This window comes from Tenrec ecaudatus, chromosome 7 (genome assembly GCF_050624435.1).
Source record: "Tenrec ecaudatus isolate mTenEca1 chromosome 7, mTenEca1.hap1, whole genome shotgun sequence".
Classification (NCBI taxonomy): Eukaryota; Metazoa; Chordata; class Mammalia; order Afrosoricida; family Tenrecidae; genus Tenrec; species Tenrec ecaudatus.
This window is the reverse complement of record NC_134536.1, coordinates 30778699-30801778: the sequence shown is the minus strand read 5'-3', so window position 1 is coordinate 30801778 and position 23080 is coordinate 30778699. Positions and strand designations below refer to the sequence as shown.

Genomic DNA, 23080 nt, shown 5'->3' with positions numbered 1-23080 from the left:
ATGCAGCTTGAATTTCTGGCTCCTCTTTTGACTGTGCTGCTATCACTGTTTCTTCATTGCCTTTAGCAAAATTTTACTAGCATGTGATCTGATTGGTGTTGTCTGATAATGTAGAATAGCCACATTAGTGGAGCAAGCAGGAAATATGGCAAGAGAGAAAGAAGTTAGTTAGCTCCTTAAATGATCACTTTTATACATACTCTTCCTCCATTGAAGGGACCCGGTGGTCTAGGTATTGGGCTTCCAACCACCAGCTGCCCTTGAGGTGAGAGAGAGTGCTGTCTGCCCCTGCAAAGACTTCCGGTGCTGGGACCCCTACATAGTAGGGTCACCGTGAGTCAGACTCAGTGGCACTGGTTGGTTACCTCTCTGCCTTGTTGGGAGTATATGTTACTTTCAACACAACTGGGTATAGGGGGTAACATGTCTACTCCAAACACGGGGTTTAGTAGCGATTCTTCCCTTTGAAATGAATTTAACCTCAAATTGAAAACTACTCGAGATTTCTACCCTCTGGAAATAAAAATTAATAGTGAACAACTATAAAAAATATAAATATATGACAATGCATGGCATGAAATTATAAAGTGGTTCGTAGAGAGGACTCTATGGCTGTCATGACTTCCACCAGAAAGTGGAGCGCCAAAACGAATGTTCCAGCTCCAAAGAAAGGAAGAAGTCCAAAGAGGGAAGGGAGGAAAAATAGAAGCAGACATGAACATTTCAGAAAGCAAATAAGGCTCTTAATGGAAGCAAATATCCGGACTCTTAAAAGACTAAGGAAAATGAAAGCCTTCCAAAAGGAACAGTAAAAACTTCCAAAATCGGTACAAGTGAACAGAAATGAAAACATCTCTCACCCACCGTCTCCGAATCGATTCTGACTCACAGCAACCACACAGGGCAGAGTAGAACTTCCCATTGGGTTCCAAACATTGTAAATCCTTCCAGGAGCGATGCCACGGATGCTTTCTCCCAGGGAGCCGCTGCTGGCCTTGGCCAAGCAGGTACAGGGGAGCGCGTAGCCAAAGCGCCTTCTTACAGTTATTGTAAATTCTGAAGGAATAGAATAGGGTATTTTTAAAAGGGTAAGCAAGATAAAAATGGTAAACTTAGATAAAATGCCTAAATCCTTAGGAAATAAGACAGCCTTTAAAAACTTAACCCAAAAAGAAATTGAGGCCTAGACTGGTCCAATCGTCTTTAAGGAAAATAAGTCAATCTTTTAAATGTTAACCATTAAAAAAATACATACTAGCTGCATGCAGCTTTAGAAATAAGTTATACTAAGCCTTCGAGGAGCTGATAACCCCAGTCTTTTCAAAGAATTAGGGAATCCTTCTTAACTACTTCAGAGGCAAGTCAACTTCATAGCAAAATATAACAGTGCCAGAAAGGATAACCACAGGCCAGTCTCAGTAAAAAGAAGATCTAAGCGGCTGTAAGATTCTGTGATGCTGGACTCAGATCGTTCGTTGAAACAATCCCTCACGTTGTCTTTGTCAAAGGATGTTGTTTTGAGGAGCTCGAAACCTACAGGCAATGAGCCTAGAGAAGGACATTTAGATTTCCTTTCCTGAGAAGCAACGTTCAAATAGTTGCATTTCTCCTTAGACTTTATCCCTCAGGTGTATTCTACCACACAATCCGAAAGCCTTAGCTATTTTTATGATACTCTTTTACCCCCCCCCCACCCCCGACTTATTTATCTATTTTTCTTTAAAGATACTTGGGAGTGCACAGCGTCTTTGTGATTTGGCCGGACCCAGCTCTACGGAACCAGAATCCAGAAAGAGATCCATTTCAAAAAGAAAGTCGCATCTGGATCTTCTCAAACTGTATGATGCACTCCCTATCGGGTTCTCCACGACTTTGTTTAGGCAGCTCTTCTGATACTTGAAACCAGGCCTCAAACCGGCTCAGTCTGGCGGATGCAGTGAGATTGGAACAGACCCACATGTGCACAGTGTGGTTGTACCAGACTAGGAAGGGGAAAGTGATGGAATGGGAGACCTGGGAAAAGTGGAGTGAGCTCTTTCGGGAACCTGGGGCCAGACAATGGGTTATTTCCAGGACTGTGGGGAGAAACACACATTCCAAGCAACACAGCCAGCCATCTTAGGGCAGGCATCATTGTTTTTGACTCAGCAGGTGAAGAGGTTTGGTTGCTATGTAACACATAAGCTACCCTAGTTTTTAAAGAGGGGAATTAAGCTTCTAACAGGGGTTAACCCATACATCTTCCCATTTCAGTGACGGTTCTCATGTGCATTTTATAAATATGGGTCCGCTCTGGTTTTTCTCTGCCATCCGTGACTGACCCAGGAAGAACTAGTTCAAAGCCTTGCTTTCAATCTGGTTTCCACACCCAGGGCTTTTTTTTATGAGTGTGTACAACATGAAATGTGATGATTCAAAAGTGCATCCATGGGAGGGAGGGGAAAGAAAATAAGGAGCTGACACCAAGGGCTCAAGTAGAAAGAAAATATTTTGAACATGATGATGGCAACATATGTACAAAAGTGCTTGGCGCCATGGATGCGTGTGTGGGTTGTGATAAGAACTATAAGAGCCCCCAATAAAATGATTTTTAAATGCATCCACAAGCCATGTGAGAAACCTAATCGCAATTTATTATAGTCATATAATTTTATACATTTTCATTCTGACTTCAAGAAAATCCAGTGTATAAAATCATATTTTTAAAAATTACTCACTGCAGTTATTCAGGGACTAGATTTTTTTTTTCACTTACCATGTTGAACTATAAGACCCTTTGTGTGTTACCCCCTTGGAGGACTAGCATATCTGATTTTCCACAGTTGGATGTGCACTGTCTTCTTCTAGATTAGAATCATTGGTGAGGGGGAGACCCACAGGCCCGTAGGGGGCAGCATCACTACTTTCTGTTTGTAAATTGGCCATCATCTGTGCTCAGAATGTGAAGTCCCATCAGGAATGATGGTCTGTGCCCACCTACCGAGAGGGCATGTGACTCCCGGTGGGCCACTTGTGCTGGAGGTCACCACCTGCCGGCGAGCATGCTTTCTCTCCGTTCTTGTTCTGTCAATCGGGGTGCCACTTTGCATGCTCTTCTTTCCCTCGGTCTAACCATTCTGACTCATTGTGGAACGTCTTTCTCTCTCATGCATTTCTCCCGTTGCCCGCCCCCAGCATCATGGATGGCATGACCGAGGCCTGCAGCAAGGGAGGCATCGAAGCTTGCTATGCCGCCGTGTCCTGCGCCTGCACCCTTCTGGGGACCTTGGACGAGCTCAGCCAGGGCAAGGGCCTGAGTGAGGGGCAGGTCCAGCTGCTGCTGCTGCGCCTGGAAGAGCTGAACGACGGGGCGGGGTCGAGCCGCGACTCCATGGAGATCAACGAGGCCGACTTCCGGTGGCAGCGGCGAGTCCTGTCCTCGGAGCACACGCCCTGGGAGCCGGGTTCCAAGCGGAGCCCCGACATCAGCATCAGCGTGACCACCGACACGGGGCAGACCACCCTGGAGGGGGAGCTGGGGCAGACGACCCCGGAGGACCAGTCTCACTACGCTGAAAGCCACAAGAATGGCCTCCGCTCCCCAGCCACCCACGAGGCCAAGGAGACCCCGAGCAAAGTTTCAGAGCCAGAACCAGTTGACCAACCCGACGTGGTGCAAAGAAGTCACGTGGTGGTCTACCCAGACATAACGAACTTCCTGTCGGTCGACAGCAGGACACGGTCTTACGGGTCCAGGTACAGTGAGAGCAACTTCAGCGTTGATGACCAAGACCTCTCCCGGACAGAGTTTGATTCCTGCGACCAGTACTCGATGGCTGCCGAAAAGGACTCGGGGAGGTCTGACGTGTCGGACATCGGGTCGGACAACTGTTCGCTGGCCGAAGAAGAGCAGACCCCCCGGGACTGCCTGGGCCCCAGGTCCCTGCGCACGGCTGCCCTGTCTCTGAAACTGATGAAGAACCAGGAGGCCGACCAGCACAGTGCCAGGCTCTTTGTGCAGTCCCTGGAGGGCCTCCTGCCCCGGCTCCTGGCTCTGCCCAGTGTGGGCGAGGTGGACTCGGCCCTCCAGAGCTTTGCCTCGACCTTCTGCTCAGGTTTGTGAACGCGTTTTCTTGCTAAGTGGTCCTAGCCGAGCGCCGTCCGCACAAGTGTGCTTTTGTGTGAGCACATTGCTGCAGCTGCCACTGGCAAGCATCCTGTCGAGGGCCTGCCTCGTTTCACTGCTCCTCTGGTGGCATGGTGGGATGCTAACCGCAAGGTCAACAGTTCAAAACCACCAGCTGCACCTCGAGAGAAAGACGCAGCTTTCTACTTCTGTAGAAAGTTACGGTCATGGAAACCCACAGGGCAGTTCCACCCGGTCCTGTAAGGCCGCTCGCTATGAGTGGGAATTGACTGGATGGCGGTGGTGCTACTTTACCAAGCACGATGCCCTTCTCCAGGGACCAGAGTCTCCGAACAACATGTCCCAAACACGTGAGACAGAGTGTTGCCGTCCTTGGCTCCCAGGGCCATTCTGGCTGTACTTCTTCCAAGATAGATCGCTTCTCGGCCTTTTGGCTAAGATCAAGTGTAGTACCAAGATAGATTTGTTTGTTCTTCGGCAGCATAACTCAGATGCTTCTACTTTTCGTTGGTTTTTCTTCATGGGCAGTTGCCATAAATGTTTATAGTTTGAAGTCCTCAAAGGGGGGAGGGGTGTTCTGTGGCTTCCACCGCATTTAATGGCTGCATTTTACTGAAGTTGATCAGTTGTATGATGTATGAAGTAAAGCATGAGAGGGAGCAGCTGCTGACTGTAACAGAATAACAAACGGGTTCTGGAGCCCCCAAATTCTCAATATGCTCCTGCACGTGGGTGTCTAAGAGTCACAGAGCAAGGCGCCTTTGGTGTGTCAGCATGAAAAGTAGTTTGAATGCGCTCTTAGACCAGAGCAGACCGGTCTTTTTTTTCTCCTCCTCCTCCTCCTCCGCCACCTCCCCCTCCCTCCTCCTCTCCCTCCACCTCCTCCGAAAACAATTTTTAAAACTACTAAAGTGAAACAGATAAGAATCTCAATTTTGAAAGAAAGTAGAAACCATTAAAAACTAGAACAAACTTGAAACTTCCCCATAGATTTTCTATCCCACTAACTGTCCGACCTGGTGGGATTCCAATGGGTCCTGAGAGCTTTACAGTCTCTGATTCCTGAGCCTTCCTGCTGTGAAATACCAATATTGTGACCCAGACAATACTGACACGGGAGGGTCTTCAGGTACATTGGCCAAGCACACGAGAAAACTAGGCTAGTATTATTGTTGGGCCAAAGATAATTACCTAGAATTTTGGTGTGTGGGGGAGGTGAAATAGAAGTGGCATTTAATTTAGTGAGTAATGGATTTAAAGATAGTTCACGTGCAAGGTAATAAAGAAAGAACCCGTCCTCCCTCCTTCGTTGCACTTGACTGATGGGTGCATAGAGGCGCCCCATCCATTTGAGAGCAGGAATAGATGATTGCCTGGCATTAGGGAAGTCAGCCGTACCTCTCCTTAAATGAAAGAGTCTCTTGACTGCAGGCCAGGTGGATGGACCCTTGGGCAGGGGCTAGGCCTGGGCCTGTACTCAGATGTACAGGGGTGAGCCTGGGGACCAGGAGAGAACTGGCCATAGCTGACATCGTCACTTGCTCTTCCATCAGGAGGCTTGGCTGCACGTGTGTCTTCAGGCGTCCTCAGCCTTTATCGAAGTCACTGAGCAAGCAGCCACCTTCTCACCAAGCTCCCAGCTGCCTGAGAGCTGGGGCCACGCCTCAGCTCAGTTTTCCAACAAAGCACACTGACCCAAACCCTTCTAGCAGGGCTTGAGGCGTTAAGGAGTCATTTAATTAGTATCTTTTAGATGCACTTGAATCTCGTTATACATAAAGAACTCTTTCAATATGAGGATCCTCCAAAGTTGTAGCAACTAGCCCCAGGGGAGATTGTCCATTAGTACCGCTAAATCTTGGACTCACAAACTACCCTCGGGCCTACCTAGTCAGATGATTTCTCAGTTCCCCTAGTCGCACAGTGATTTTTTTCAAACGAAACCAAAACCAAACTCACTGCCATTGAGTCAATTTTGACTCCTGGAGACCCTGGGGGCCCGAGTGGAACTGCCCTGTGTGTTTCCGAGACTGTAACTCTTTAACACTCCCTTGGAGCGGTTGGTGGTTTCGAAGTGCTGACCTTGCTGTTAGTTCGCAGCCCAAAGTGAAGCACTCTACCACCAGGGCGCCACTTTTCAAGATAGGAAAGGACTCTGTATTAAAACTATAAAAGTGCCAGGGACAAAAATACCAGTGACTAAGATTCATCAGTATTTTCTCTCATCATTTCCTTTGGGAATTAGATATAAAAGTGACCTTAGGATTGTGTGTGTGTGTGTGTGTGTGTGTGCGCGCGTGTGTGTGCGTGTGAGAGTATTCAGAGAAATCCATGCACATAATTTCATGTCACTGTTACAAGATTGGAGAAATGCATAAAAGCTATTCGTAAAAGTTGTATTTCTCCTTAATAACTTTGCATATTGATCGTTACATTTGCTTTTTCTATGGGAAGCTCCTGATGTATGTGCATGTGTGTCTGTGGGCAGGGGGATGGGGGAGTGATATCCACACATAATCATCTTAAATCAACCTTTATAGAGAAGCTATACTGTATAATAGGCCAAAGATTCACAGGCTTGTATGGCTAATTCTCGATAAATACTGGTTGATCATAGATTGGTGAGGTTGCTCTTGGGTCCCAAATATGTGAGACTGTTTATGGACCGAAGCTGTCATTGGAATGCCAGTGAGCTGGGAGGAAGGCTTCCTGCTCTTTAGACGTGGTGCAGCGAGCCGCTGCAAATATACCTGGGGAGAAGCGCTTGGTAGCTGGGAAGGCTTAGGTGTCCCCAGTGCCACGGCAGCGATCCTCACACACACACAGGTGGTTCCCAAGGACAAACACCTTCATGAGAGGGCAACATTGACACTGTTCGTAGTCACAATGATCTTGAGTCATGGAGAAATGGTAAGAGGATTTGTAGGGTCTTCTGTTTAAAAGTAAATTTACCTATGAAAAAATAACTTGCAGCAAACGTTTTGGCCTCTGATTAGGTGTGTGCCATTCAATGTCCACAGGGTGAAATAGGACGCCAGGTGTGCAGTTGCTATATTACAGGTGTGCGTTTGATGTATTACGTAGAACACATTTGCCCATGTCATCTTTGATCCATGGATTTCCAAAGGAACCTCCTGTGCCTCCTGTTCTAGCTCTCCATTAGTACCTGGGCCCTCAGGGTTGCAAACTTGAACCTGAACTCACTTGCCAGCAGCTCTGGGGAGCCTGGTTGGAGGCAGGCCAGCATCTCCCCACAGCCGCCAGTCTCTAGGGTGACTAGGCAGGACACGCATCAGGGCAGAGCTGAGTTACAGGAGTGATAGCAGCCGCAGCTTGGGACCAGCAGTACCATATCCCCTACAAAGTCATCATTGCCCCAGCTCCCTGCACTCTTCCAAGCAAGCCCCTCCTCCCCGCTCACTGATGTGAATATGGTCCAATGTTTATGTGTGGCATGCCTGCGTGAGAGAGCTCTTGGATAGCATCACCAATAATCCCAGACAAATGACTTGTCCCAGTGGCCCAGAATGACTTCCCAGGGACGCTGGCTCATTTCCTAAGAGAAGTAGGAAAAAAGCAATCGAGCAAAGCCTCGTATAAAATGGAGAACTAGTGGCACTCTTTGTTTGCCTTTCAAATCAGGGTTTGTTTAGAGTACCAAGAAAATGGACCTCAGCGAGTCTTTCACTCCAGGCCAGATGGCTGCAGACTACGCAGATTTAAATGACCTGTGGCATGCCCCTTCAAACCCAATAGATGCGACATCGTTTTCACGTGTAGAAATCAGATTGTTCTCAAAGGACTGAACACGGGCTGGTTTTGAACTCTCCTGTCTGGTGATTGCCTACAGTGAGTTCTCCGTCGTCGTCCTCCCAGCACCGTGCACAGGCCTCTCGGTAGCCCTGCCCTCCCCAGTCTCTTCTAGGCATTCGGTAGATTGCACTAAGATTTTTTTTTTTAATAGAAACACCTGCATTCTGCGGAGACAAAGGAGAAGACAGACTTCCTTTTTTGTCAAGGGTGAGGCCTACAAGTAAAAAGTTGCAAGTAAAGGCCTACAGGTAAAAAGTTGCTCCCTGAACACATAATCCAGATCACTCACTCACTGCTATTTCACTATGAAACCAAATCAGAGTTTATAGAAGACTCAAAATTTAGAGGATAATTTAAAATAAATAGTAATCACGCCGCCAGGAGATTGGAAAATGTTTTCTTGACATTTCTTTCAGTAATTTTTCAGCATATTTTAAAAGTACTCACTGTATATACTCGAGTATAAGCCAACCTGAATATCAGCCAAGGCACCTAATTTTGCCACAAAAACTGCATTAAAATGTGCTGGAAAACTCATACACGAGTATATACGGTAATTAGATGTATCTATAATATACCTACTCCTCGCTTACTGGCTCTCTTGTTATCTGACATTTCACTTTTCCAACAATAGGGGAAAAAACCCCAGCAAGTTGGCACATAAACAACACATACCTGACAGTCAGGAATATTGAAGCGTGAGTGAGGTGAGAGTGATGCTCGCGGTGATGGTTATGTGTCACCCCGGCTGGGCCATGCTCCTGAATGACTTTGCAATCATGTAGTGAGGTCATCCAATAGTGATGTCATGATGTACGCAACCTCCAGGTTCACATAGCATCAATTTTCACATAAAGACTTGGTCTTTGGAAAGCAATGATCTCAATAGATGGAGATTGGGGGCAATAACAATAGGTCATCCTAACCTACCAGTTCCTGTACCTAAGGACTTTGTGTCTATTAATTTATTTAATACTGACAGCACCCTATAAAGTAGGTAGTATCATTGTAGTATCATTGTCCTTATTTTACAGATGAGAAAACTGAGGCACATGGAGATTAAGACGTAAACTGCAGGGTACAAAAGTAGGAAGTGGGGCTGTCAGTGTATGAGACTAAGCAGTGTGACTCCAGAGGCCATTTTTAGTCCTTCTCCTGTCGGTACACACAGAGACAGACACAGGGAAAGTTGAGAGAGGCACAGAAAGAGAATGAATATGGTGTTGCGTGATTTTGTAACTTAATTTTCCACTAAATATTTTGTTAGCATGTTCTTTATGTCTTTAATGAAATAATCTTTGAAAATGTGATTTTTGTTGGTGTCATAGTGGTTATGTGTTGGGCTGCTATCCACAAGGTCAGTAGTTCAAAACCATTATCCATGCCAGGGAAGAAAGATGAGGCTTTCTACTCCCATAAAGAGTACAATCTTAAAACCTGCAGGGGCAGTTCTACTCTGTCCTTGTATGGATTTGACTTGATGGTTTATTTTGGAGTTGAGTTTTTTTTTTTGTTTTTTGAACTGTCTACCAACAGAGCATTACTTAACTCACTCATAGTCACTACGCAGTGAGACATGGTCAGCCATGGACAGAGAATAAGGTGGTAGAGTAAAGTTGTGTAATATCTCATGTGGTAACTATACGCACTTGGAAATCATTGCTCGAGAGGGATATTGTGGAGGTTTAAGAGAAGCAGGAGCTGTTTACTGGTAAATGTCGTGTATCCCATAATTTTTAAAAATAATCACATCATCTGCATGGAGGAGATGGGGAGAGGCCATTCATGCCAATCTTGTATCTCATCTTTCAAGCCAGGGCTCTGTCCTCCTGTCCCTGGCAATCAAGGAGGAGAGAGATTAGTTGTTGTAAACAGGGGAATTGAATATGCTGAAGGTGGTAGCTCTATAGATTTGCCATTCTACAGTTGATAGGCCTTCAGTGAGGCCGGTCAGCAGATGAATGGACAATAGGATGACTAGTAGAGAGGGGCATGGTGTAGAGGACTCAGCCCCAAATTACACACAGGAATAGCACAGCATCATGCAAAAGGCCTCGGGCTTCAGAGACATCTGTCAACTTCTCAGTGGGTAGCTTTGGGCAAGGTCAACAGCTGTTCCACAGGACAAAGGCAGGACTTTTTGCTCCAGTAAAGAGTTACCGTCTCGGAAGCTCACAGGGGCAGTTCTGTGCCCTGTGGGGTAGCTATGATTAACATCCCTTCGATGGCAGTGAGTTCGGTTGGGGCTATGTGTCTATATGTGTAGGGTATGCACTATAGATCCAGTATGGCAAATACAGCATGACAGTGCAAACATAAACAAACAAACGGGGATTCGGGCCCACAAGCCCGTTGTCATTTCTAGCTGTGTAACAGTGGGCGGAGTGGTGAGACTGCAGCCCCAAGCTCTTGGCTCTTCCCCCAGGCATGATGCGCTCTCCGGGATTTGACGGCAGCAGCAGCCTCGGCTTCCAGATGCTGATGAACGCCGACAGCCTGTACATGGCCGCACACTGCGCTCTGCTGCTCAACCTGAAGCTCTCCCATGGCGACTACTACAGGAAGAGGCCGGCCCTGGTGCCCGGCATGATGGTGGGTGTGCGCTCGAGGGTAGGCGGTGGCTTCCCACAAGGTGTCCCATTTCGCAGTGCTCTGTTACGGGTGACCCCTGTGGGACCTCAGAGAGTGGAGAGAGACCCCGATGTAAGGGCTCAAGCCTGCAGTTTGCACCATGCTGAGCTTCCCACCTTCGTCCCCAGAGTGAAGAACTGAGAGTGTCCATAGGTGGCTGCCTGCTAGAGGCCCAGAAATTTCATCCTGTAGCATGATTGCAGATACATGTTTAAAAAGCCATAGAACCCAAAGGCACTAGGGGATGCAGACCAGTTTCAAATCTGCCTAGAATCCAGACTTTCCGAACCCCTGAGCCTGGAGAGACCGTCAAACCAATTACCCTGGGAGCCTCTTCAGACCTTAACCCAACAACATCCCTGCTGGCTCCCTCAAACTCACCCATGGTTTAGCTTACTTAGTAACGGATGTCTTCTTTGACCAGCGTGTCCTTTTAAAGACTGGCTATCTGGGATCAGATTGACCACAGTAACTCAGAAGTTTAGGTAGGACCTTGGGGGCTGGGGGGAGGCAGTGGGTTTATAGTAAGGAGGGAATGAACTGCAAACAGTAGCAGATGGTAGCACTGAATTGACATGTTGAAATGGGTGTGGGTTTTGCTGCTTGAATTTTCAACCAACCAGTGAGAAAAACACAGGCTCAGCATAATCCGCCACCAACAGATAGGCAAGCAATGAGCCTCTGCTGAAAAGGAACGTCTGATGTTGCAGAGCCCCTTCATGTAAGAGGGGCCCGGACCTAAGCACCTCCTGTGAGGCATGGAGCATAGAGAATGATGTCAGTTCCGGCCTGGTTGGCACGCCCTTGGCCGGGCAAGCCACTTCATGATGCGCCCTAACACCAGTGCCTGGGCCTAAGATGAGGGATATGCTTGCAGAGAATCAGCCATCACCTGTCTGCTTCATTTAAATTCCCAAGGGAAGCTGTGTGCCACATGAGTCTAAGTTAAGTGCCCCTTTAGTGTGCCATCCCTTCTCGGGCACACTGGCCATCTCTGTTGCCATTGGGACAGAGATAAGGAAGTTCTCTTAAAGACAATCTCTGCCGCTGCTCATCCTCCCATACACCAGAGAGTAAAAATACACAAAGCACTCTCCCTAGACCATCTAGAGGGCCTCAAAAAAGAAGTCCTATGGGAAAGAAGCTCCATGAAGTGTTGGCATCTCCATCTCTGCCCCTTCCCTCTCCAGCCCCAGTGAACACGGCACCATGCTTGCTAGCAGGCCAGACAGCACGGGGATATGTCAGGAGATAGCCAGTTGGTTTGCAGGAGCTTGTCTTTGGTCACATCTGGGCTGATCTGTCTCCACAGAAAGAGTTTCTGAAGCAAGTGCAGTCCAGCGGGGTGCTGATGGTCTTCTCCCAGGCCTGGATTGAGGAACTGTACCATCGGGTGCTCGAGCGGAACATGCTTGGCGAAGCTGGCTACTGGGGCAGCCCCGAGGATAACAGCCTGCCCCTCATCACCATGCTGACCGGTCAGTGGCTCTTCGTCACGGGGCTCTGCCGCTTTCCTTAGGTGGGAAGGCTCACACTTCAAAGGCCTCTTCAGAGAAGCAATGCTATTTCACTAAGATGTCGCAACAGCTCTCCAGAGCTTCCTCTGGTGGCTCGGGAAGGTGGCACGGATTATTTCACAGGAGCCGCTGTCCTCTTCCCTGCGGGAACTTGCAAGTCTCCCTGTGCTCCCATAAATTGGGGCTGACTTAGCACCTTGGTCTGTGGGTATAAAACTGTAGGCTCTTCTGGGGCTGTGTAGTACTTTCTGGGCACAAAGCCCAGAATTATTCTTGGAAGCGCTCATGTGCTCATAGATGCCTGATGCGATTCCACACTCATGGGATTTGACCAGTCAAATGGTGGGTTTTACACTTGGCCTCGTTCCCATTGCCTGCCCACAGCAGAGGTTCTCCCTTCCCTTTCTAGGGATAGCACCTGGTAGAAGTTTAAATTGATGTCTACTAGGGTCCCCATATCTTGGTCTTCAGGATCTAGAGTTGAAATTTTAAGTCTTATATTTAACTATTAGAACTTTCACATCAGCGTGTAGAGAGCAGTGCATGTGCTGCATTGAGCACTTTGTGATTTTGCAAACGCAGCTGCATATGGCTCTTCATGCCTTCGTCATGGTGTCAGGTAAGAGCCTGCGAGTACTCGTGAGTTTAGACTGGGCTTTGGTCACTCACACTCACTCCCTGCCGTTGAGGTGATGCCGACTCATCGCGACCCTGTGGACAGGGTAGAACTCTCCCTGTGGGTTTCCGAGACTGTAACCCTATGGGAGTAGCAAGCCCAGGCTTCGGTAGCCTGGAGGAATGTCTTCATCGAATATTAGAGTTTGGGGATTTCATGAGAGTCCAGTCTGCAGGTAAACATTGAGAACTAGGCTGACGAAGTAGAGAAACTAAAGAGACTTGCCTCTTTGAAGTAAGAGCCGTGAGTGCCTAAAACCAGGGCCAGGGCAGAGAGAAAGAACGAGGAAGGACGCCATTAAGTCCTGCAAGACCTAGCAGGTACAGAAAGATCCCAGAGGGATTCTGATTCTTAATCAAAAGCTAGAAGCCAACGATGGCAAGCTTAAAAGAAATAGAAAGTAATGTTTCTTGGGCAGTTTGGGACATGTGAACTCTGAACTAAAGATGTTTAAGAAGCATTGGAAATGTGGGTCTGGCATACAGGAGAACAGCTGGGTCTAGAAAGATGGCTTTGTGAGTTGGCTGCACAGAGGCGACAGCGATGCAGGGTCGGGGACAAGATTGCCCAGAGAAAGAGATTGTCATAGGCTTGCGCGTGCTCAGTCTCGTCGTGCTCGGTGTCCCCGTCATGCTGTGCTCCGTAGCGAGGAAGGCCCTACAGCGGACTAGAGTCGGGCTTTTATGTGTCCCTTTTGTAGGAATGAAGACACTGGATTAGAGCATTTCAATAACATCCACAGTCACACTATCAGAAACTGGTATTTTTAATAAAAGATTTAAACTCGGGAACACAAGATCCTGGCTACTTTGCAAGGTTGTAGGCCGGACAGGACCTTGCGGAGGGAAGAAACCATGAGAATGACGGGCAGTTGAACAAACAGAACAGCAGGGGTTGGAAATGCAGAGTGAGACCAGCAGTGTCAAGTGCAGAGATGAAACAGAGAAGAGCTCGTTTGTGAGCTGAAGAATGAAATTGAGAGCTTTGAAGAAAGAAGCAATAAGTTAGAGTAATAATCAAACCTTCACTCATGATTCTTAAGAGTGATTCACTTTCTTTATTTTTCTTTAATTACCACTTGAGAACATGGCAGGGAGGTCGTCTCTAACCTTCTTCGGCCACGGAAGAGAGGAGGAGAATCCAGCTCCTCAGCAGCCCAGGCCTGTTGCCCTGGGGCAGAAGTCGGGCATGCCTCCACTCGCCATCTTTCTTTACCTATTCCGACACCAGCCATTCCTCCCAAGACACTCTACTTTATTGGGTTTGATCCCCATTGAGAAGGCCACATAGAACTCACAACCAGTCCACACAGTTCAGGGGCATTATTAGGGAAGTTAACAGTCGGGATCAGTCACCACAAGTCAGAATCGGTAAACGGTCTCTCGTCTTGGCCTGGCTCCCTTGCTCTGTCCCATGGTCTCCCCTGTCATAGGCACGGATGCCTCAGCCTCAGCCTCTACCCCTGCAGCCAAAGATCTTGACTGCTCCACCAGTGGCTCTTCTGATGGTCCAGGGATTTCTATCTGTCTTCCTGCTTCTGCGATGACTCAGTGCTATATGGGGGCGCGGCTGTGGCTTTCAGCAAACCGTACCCCCAAGGAAACAAAAGGTGGTGACTTAAACAGTGTCCTTTACTAAGGTGGAGACTTGGAATATATCCCACCTTAATCCTGTAGCAGAAAAGTCTCCAAAAAGGGTTATGATCACAGACACAGAGACTACAATGTAGAATACATCATATAAAGAATTAAGACAAGAAGGGTGTTTTATGGCGGGTGGACTAGAGAAACATCCAGAGACACGTTCATTTGTTTATAAGAAAGAGCTTTATATAAAAGAGCAATTGTAGGATATTGAGAGAATATCTTAGCCCAGTCCAGATCAAGTTCATAAATCCCATATTAGCCCAATACCAGTCCGTAAATTCCTCTTCAGACTCACCCAATTCATGCAATGATGCCGAATGAAGGAAGATCACAGGTCAATGGGTGGAAAGTCTTGTGGATCCAGTGGTGGTGGGAGCATCTCAGGGCTGGCAGGGTCTCCATGTTGCTCCTCCAGCTCCAGGGCTCTAGCTCCATCAGCATAGCTCCATGAGGCTTGTCAACAGGAAGACAAAGCCTAGAGTGTGGATCTGGTCTCCAATGAGCTATTTATCTCCTTAGTGCCTCCAAATGAGGTCATCAAGCTGCAACCTGATTGACAGGCTAAATCCCACCCCTTTACTCTTAATAGTCTCAAGTTGACACCAGATTATGTAACTCCCACAGAGGGCCATGTTAAGTAATTGACTAGCTCTCACCTTTGTAACATGAGAAAAGGGCACAGACTCGCACTTTGTGATGATCACAAGCTTAATGTTCTTTGAATGGAAAGTAGATCATGTTAAGCACCTAATAGTGAGTTCAGCACTGCTTTTTCAATGAATTTTTGTTTCCTTAATCCTGATAGCATTTCAGATTTGAAAACTGGCTCATCTATGTGTGAGACATTTGTTTTATTTATCTGTAAACAATGCTCATTCCCATGTGTCTTCACAAACTCCCTGCAATAGGGATTGAAAGTGCCACTTAGAGTTTATAATCCAAAAAGTCGGAACCCACTGCCATCAAGTCACTTTGGACTCATAAGTACTTTGTGTTGTTGTTAGGTGCCATTCAGTCGACTCTGACTCACAGCCCATGTACAGTAGAGCAGACAGGCCCTGCCTGCACCTTCGCCCTCTTTTTTACTACCCTTCTCTTTCACCAGGCGAGACACCCTTCTAGGAGCTGGTCTCTCCTGATAATGTCTCCACTGTATGTGAGGCGACATCTCACCTTTGCACTTCTGATGAGCATCCTGGTTGTCCTTCCGAGACAGGTTTTTTTGTTCGTTGGGCAGCCCCTAGTACTTTGAATATCCTTCACCAGCACCATTGATGGAATACCAATTGAAATGTTTCATGGAACTACTGAAGCACCGGAAGCACTCACTCACTCACACCAAGAAATGTGGACGACAGCTACCTGGCTAACAGATTGGAAGAGATCCTATTGGTACCTATTCCAGAGAAAAGTGGCTCAACAGAGAACAAGACCATTGATATCACATACAAATACAATTTTACGGAAGCTCATTCAATAATGGTTGCAGCAGTACAGTGACAGGGAGCTGCCGGAAGTTCAGGCTGGATTGAGAAGATGTAGAACAAGGGAAGGCATTGCTCACACCGGATGGATATTGGCTCAAAGCAGAAAATACCAGAAAGATATTTGCCTGTGTTTTATTGACTATACAAAGGCATTCAACTGTGGATCATAATGAACTAAGGATAGCATTGAGAAGAATGGGAATTTCAGAACACTTAATTGTGCTCCAGCAGAACCTCTTCATCAAGAGGCAGTGATTTGAACAGAACGAGGGGATATTGCCTGGTTTAAAATCAAGAAAGGCGTGTGCCGGGTATATCCTTTCCCCTCATTCATTCACTCTGTGTGCTGAGAAAGTAATTAGAGAAGCTGGATTACATGCAGAATGTGACAGGATACCAGGAAGGCTTATTAACATCCTGCAGTATGCAGATGGCACACCTTGCTTGCTGAAAGTGAAGAGGACTTGAGGCACTTGCTGATCAAGGATTGCAGCAACCTTCAATGTGAGTTACAACTTAATGTAAGGGAAACAGAAATCCACACTACTGGACCAATAGGTAACACAATAAATGAAGAAAAACTTGAAGTTGTCAAGGATTTTATCTTGCTTGGATCCACAATCAAATCAAATGACACACCGCATTGGGTAAATCTGTACAAGACCCCCTTTAAATGTTGAAGAGCAAAGATGTTACTCTGAAGAGTAATGTGCACCTGACCCAAACCATGGTATGTTCAATCGCCTCGTGTGCATGTGAAAGCTGGACATTGAATAAGGAAGACTGAAGAAGACAGTGGCCAGGTGGCAGTTATATAATCTGTCAACTTGCAAAGGGCTGGAGTCTACCCTGTCAATCAGGTTGCAGCTTGATGACCTCATTTGGAGGCACTAAGGAGGTAAATAGCTTGCTGGAGGAGGGACACACACACACACACTCCCTGTGAGACATTCCTGTTAACAAACCACATGAAGCTATGTTGATAGAGCCAGAGCCCTGGAGCTGGAGGAGCCACAGTATCCACAAGACTTCCCACCCACTGGCCTGTGATCTTCCTGCATTCAGCATCATTGCATGCCTTGCATGAGTCTGAAAAGGAATTTGCAAACTGAAATTGGACATTTGGGCTAATATGGGATTTACAGATTTAATCGGGACTGGACTGGGATGTTTTCTCAATATACAATTGCTCTTTGATATAAAACTCTATCGTAAATATATATGACTATCTCTGGATTTGTTTCTCTAGTCAACCCGGACTAACACAGACCCTATGGTAAAATGATTTCCAAATTCCAGGCAGAGAAATTATATTGAAGCAACGGCGAAGTTCTACAGACAGGGCCCTTCCCTCCCTCTCCCCCAGTGTGGTGCATTCAAGTCTATTGGTTCCATAGAATGATTTGATTTCATGGTCTCTGCTCCAGTGGTCCTTTCCCTAACACCAGGAATTGGAGGCCCAGGGAATAGGATACAGCGGAAGGGGTGCACTTCCTTTACATGATGACTTCATTATCGGAACGGCCAAAGCTGACCTCTCAAACTCCAGGCTGCTCTCTTGCCATGATATTTTGTTTTAGGCAACTTTAAATGAAAACCCACATCAGACTAGAAATGAGAGCTGTAGAGAGAGATCAGAACTCCTGGTGTAAGAAGACATGAATACGAATATGAATCCTTCCATTTCTAGCCTTATCACGTTCAGCAATTTACCTAACCCGCACGAATAGTTTCCCCTTGGAGAAGTTAGAGAAAACAATCCTTCCCTGGCTCCCTTGAGAAAACAGAAACATCAAATGAAGCAGTATGGGAGAACACTTTGAAAATTGTAAAGTGTTGCTATCAAGGTTTTGTTGTTCTACATTGGAATCGGAGTCTAGGATTACCTCACCAAGGAGTTTTATTGTCTTAGTAATCCTTATGCAGAAGCTCTTAAAGAGAGCTGTATTAGGGTACCCTGGACATGAATATTTGATTTGCCAACAAATGCATTTGTGTTGAGCTATAGCATCGGAGAGCTATGTTTTAAAGTGAATACAATTTGGGAATAGCGCCAGGTTTTGGAATAAGAGGGGTATCCAAAGATTAAAATATTGTAAATCAATAATTTGTCTAATAACAGAGACGAATTCATCCCCTTTTTATTCCAAATGAAAAATAGACAACAGTGTAACAACAACATTCCCTGGTTAGGAAAAGAAGTGGACTGGGTGGATTTTTTTTTCTTGTGATTATAAAATTCTAACGCAAGGTTGCATGACAGATACAATAACTACCTGTGCCGTAAACACAGCGGGGCGGCTGCTAGCTTGCTCTGTCTTGAAAGCCGTGTTTTGCTTCGGGAAGCCCTTCTTCTTTTTCCTTGGCAGATATTGACGGCTTAGAGAGCAGTGTGATCGGGGGCCAGTTGATGGCCTCGGCGTCTACAGAGTCTCCTTTCGCCCAGAACAGGAGGATTGATGACTCCACAGTGGCAGGTAATGGCTTGGGCCTTCGCGTTCCGAACACACAGGGCATGTGCTGCCAGCAATTAAGATAGCGTGGAGCGGATTTTTGTGGTGACACAGATGAATTGTCCGGGTAGGAAAAGTAAAGTATAGTACGTGGCGGAAGTTCCTGAGCCTCACCTAGCTGTGCTGGAACATGCATGAGAGATGAGCACAGAGCGAAACACCAGCCATTGACTGCGACCTCCCGTGGTAAAGCTGACCGTGCCCGGTGTGGCTAATTTGATTGTATTAGCGATGTCATAATAAAAAAAGTCACATGATGCCTTGTCACATAAGAAAAAGGAAAGATGAGAATTCAAGGAAAAGTTAACCGCTTTGGGACAGCTTGTTAAAATGAGAACGAAAATTCCAACCCAGTAATAAAAGGATCCACAAAGCGATTAGGAAAACTTTCCAGGGAAAACCTCGGAAAGTCAAATGGACACTGTGTGTTTGCTGGATATGATAGGGAAGAGATGTGCACCCAGTGACTGAAATGATTCAGTGCAAAGTAAAAATGGCCACCATGCTGGAGCACCCACTTTAAAATGCCGGCCCTGTCCTGAGAATCAAATATCTGCCTGCCTGAGATAGAAAGGAGAACTACCCGTATATACTCAAGTATAAGCTGACCCGAGCATCAGCCGAGGCACCTAATTGTACTACAAAGTCTGCATAAGATGTGCTGAAAAACTCGGCTTCCACACGAGTATATATGGTACTTCAGGGAATTTCTCTCTCAAAAGTAAAACCAAGATTAGGTGGGTGAATGATCATTCTATTTAAATTCCTCCCCACAGTGTTTGAGTGAGTGACTAGGCCACGTAACATCCCATATATTCTTATTTTTATTAAAAAAAATTCACCCGTAGGTGATCAAAATAAATAATGGAAAATGTATGTAACTATAAAAAATAATTTAGTTCTCCTAAAACCTGGGAAGATATTCAGGTTATTAAATGAGAAACACAAAGGGGGAAAGGCAGCTGTAACACACCTGCGTAAATGGTATGATCACGTTTGTGTCAAACACACATTCATAAAATGATCTGTGCAGACCTGGACATGAGCTTGATGATAACCCAAGAAATTAACAATGGCTTCTGCTAGTCCACAGGCCGGCCTGGGTAAGGTCAGGGTCAAAGAATTGCATGCCATTCATTGCCAGGTGATTTTTGTCTCTGGAAAGTAACCCATGCCGCTTCACGTGTTAGGTGTGGCGTTTGCTCGCTATATTCTGATTGGCTGCTGGAAGAACTTGATCGATACCCTATCTACCCCTCTGACTGGCCGCATGGCCGGGAGCTCCAAAGGCCTGGCCTTCATTCTGGGAGCTGAAGGCATCAAAGAGCAGAACCAAAAGGAGCGGGATACCATCTGCATGAGCCTGGACGGGCTGCGGAAGGCCGCGAGGCTGAGCTGTGCTCTAGGTACGCCCGGGGGAGTGCTCCCTGAGCCCAGGCCCAGGGGATGGCCCACAGGACACAGTGTTGTGTTTGTTAACTCGCTGCTGCTAGGTTGATTCGGACTCCTAGCAAGCCTAAGCCTTTTTTAATAAACTTCGTTGGTGAAGGGGTGCAGAGCAGAGAGTCAGTTTGCCATTCAGCCGTGCTACACACGCTCCTTCATCTCATTCATTACAGTCCCACCTCTTCCCTGTGTTTCCCATCTCCACTCCGGCTCCTTTCCCAACCCTTCTGAACTTTGTCCAGAGGTTAAGAAAACGCTGCCCCCTGGGCCCCAAGGGGCTGTTGGTTATTCTAAGGTGTGCGCACATCGGTATGATTGGCATTATTTCCCGTTTTGTTGGTCTGAAAATGAGCCACAGGGGTAAATTCAGTTCCAGGTGACCAAGGACTGTAGGTTCAGGGTTTTCACCAGTCTTTATCCAACCAGCAAGCCCCATCTCCTTCATGGTGTGGCGCTTTGTACGACATCTTTGTCCCACTCAGTTCAAGACTTTCCGTTGCAATTCCTCAGAGCAGTTCAGATGTTAACTGAGCACCATCTAGTTCTTCTGGTCTCCAGATGGAAAATACAAGTATTTGTGTGGCCCTTTAATCCATTGGAGTAATTATTTCCGTGTGTCAGTTTTCATCAATTGGTTTTTTGTGTCAGTTTTCTCCAGGCAGGGAGAGACCAATTGTTGCACCTTATTGGTGGTGGCTCATGAACTTTTACGACCCCCATTGCTACCTACCAAAGTAGGATGTTGATTCTGTAGACTAGATCTTTATAGGAGCAGACAGCCTTGTCTTTCACTCGAAGACTGACGGTGATTCAACTGCCAGCACCTAACAGAGAGGGCCGTCAGATCACTGTCCACTCACAGCGACCGCATATGAAGGAGCGGAACTGCCCCATAGGGTTTTCCTGGCTGAAATCTTGACGGAAACACATTGCTGTGGGTGGGTGGGTAGGTTCAAGCCTTAACCGTGCCTCCCCAGGGCTCCTTGAACACAGGGTCAGTGACCCTCAGGGGCAATAGGTCTTTTGAAAAGGTTCCTGCTAGGTGAACAAAGAAAACGAACCCAGGGAAGAACTAACTGCTTCTTCTCCAGGAGTTGCTGCTAACTGCGCCTCGGCGCTGGCTCAGATGGCAGCTGCCTCCTGTGTCCAGGAAGAGAAGGAAGAGCGTGAAGTCCAGGAGCCCAGCGATGCCATCACTCAAGGTAACCGCGGAAGGGCCAGAGTCAGCCGGGGCGTTGAATATGGCCTGTGCACCCCTGTGCACTCCCACACCTGCTAGCAGACACTGCTCTTCATTCTGTGTGTGAGCACATGGGGTGCGTATTTATGCCCCCGTGACAGGATCCCATGTGGACCACATTCTCGGATCTGGTCTACATGGCTGGCCCTACAGGGGCCCCTTAGGTAGCGAGGGAAACGCTAGCCCCCGATGGCACAGGAAGTGCAGTTGACTGCTAACAGGAGTCAAGTGGGACCCCCTGAGGCCCACCTCGAGAAGCAGTTTCCACCTACCGACTGGCTTTGGGGCTTCGTGGCCTTGACGTGTAAAGGAAAATGTAGAATGGCCAGGGCTCTGAAAGGGGGACCAAAGAGATGGGGAGTGCCATCGGGGAGCGGCTCAAACACTTTATTTAGTCATTGAAGCTGATCGTCATCTCGCTAGAAGGAGACAAAGGAAAAGCTAAGTCCAAATGTTTCTATGACAAAGGTAAGTCTAGAGGTATCGCTATTAAATCCTAGAAACCTGAGTCCATCGAGAAACACCAGTGTGTGGAGCTGTTGCCTCTCAGCATATCCAGCTAGGCCTCTGCACCTCTCTGAAGACCTCCGCACTTCACAGTGTGCACCATGTTGGCACGGCCGTCCGGGCATCCGCAGGACTCACATCATGAGTCTGGACAAGGCCATCTCAGGGCTGTGGATGGGGTTAGATATCCCTCCCCCCCCACCCCCAATGAAGTCCTTGCTACGCTGGAAGACGGAGTAGGTACATGGTCCGGATGGAACGACTGTCCGAACCTTGTGCTCACTGGTGCAGTTTCCTCTCTCCTTCAGACTGCTTCATAACAAGCGCCTGTGGGGACCGTGTCCTGACGGAAAATCTCTCAAGATGACTCCTTTGGAATTTCACAGAAACACTGCCCTGACCTGAGCTGACCTCTCTGCCTGTCTGTAACTGGCCATGCAGATCCCCTTGGAAGCCGGAGTTCTGAGGGGATCTTTTGTTTGTTCTAAGGAAATGAAGGAAAGTGTATTACTGAAAGAACTGACTTACCTGCAGCCAGCAGTGAGTGTAAAGACACAGTTAAAGCATGCACATATGAACTAGAACCTCGTAGCATTCCTCCTCTCAGAGTCTTATATCCGACTCGTAACTTATGTCAGCTCTGTGAGATCGCTGGTGACAGAAATAGTACGTTCTGAGCTGAAAGAAATGGGGTGATCAGTCTTCCCCACAGTTGGGTTCTCCCTAGAGACCCACTGGAGTGAAAGCAGTTCCCACATAGCCCCTCTATGAACTCTCATGGTTTTGTGGACATTTGTGAATCTGTTTACCACCATTCCCAACCCCCCATGTCCCAGCCTAGACTGCTGAGTGGGTTCTGACCTGTGTTGACCCCCAAGTGGGTCAGCAGAGTTGTACCCTGTTGGCTGTCCATGGCTGCGTCTTGGGAGGCACGTCACCAGCCTTATCTTCCCAGGTCCCTCTAAGTGGGATCGAGCCACCAATTTTTTGGCATTCAGTCATGTGCTTGTCTATTTACCAGAAGAGCCACACATAACCACCAAACGACATAAATAACTTTATGTTTGTAGTTCTTTAAAAAAGAAATTTTAACGTTCCAACTGTTGCTTAAAGTATAGATACATAAATCTATATTGCATTCATGAAGCAGGACGTTAGTTAAAAATCAGTTTGCCCTTTCTGTCAGATTCAAAGAAAACACTGACGTCAGCCTGCTCTGTTCCAGGGATGTGGGCTGTCACTCAATTAGCCTACCATCTTCTAATGGCCTGAAACCTGTATTCACCAAGGGGCTGCGACCTTTGGCGTTGACTCGCCATCGGGTGTCATTTACACCTTCCATCGCCTTCGGCATCCTCTCTTCCTCAGCCATCGCTGATGGAGAAGTGTTGTTTAGAGATCACCAATGCAAACGCAGACTCAGGGAGAGAAGCAACAGCCATACGCTTTCATGATCGCTGTCATGGAAGCCTGGCCCT

General features: G+C 47.1%; 1 protein-coding gene and 1 pseudogene across 1 annotated transcript in view; both read left to right on the top strand.

Moving 5' to 3' along the window:
• The window catches only part of ARFGEF3 (ARFGEF family member 3), a 154259-nt gene that overhangs the window by 95013 nt on the left and 36166 nt on the right, over positions 1-23080 (top strand). The window contains exons 11-17 of the mRNA XM_075553898.1: positions 1726-1838; positions 3175-4094; positions 10365-10531; positions 11883-12048; positions 18266-18373; positions 19600-19815; positions 20947-21057. Of these exons, the coding sequence (XP_075410013.1) occupies positions 1726-1838; positions 3175-4094; positions 10365-10531; positions 11883-12048; positions 18266-18373; positions 19600-19815; positions 20947-21057 (1801 nt within the window). The remainder of the gene's footprint in view (positions 1-1725; positions 1839-3174; positions 4095-10364; positions 10532-11882; positions 12049-18265; positions 18374-19599; positions 19816-20946; positions 21058-23080) is intronic.
• On the top strand, positions 4541-4685 carry LOC142453895 (U2 spliceosomal RNA; annotated as a pseudogene).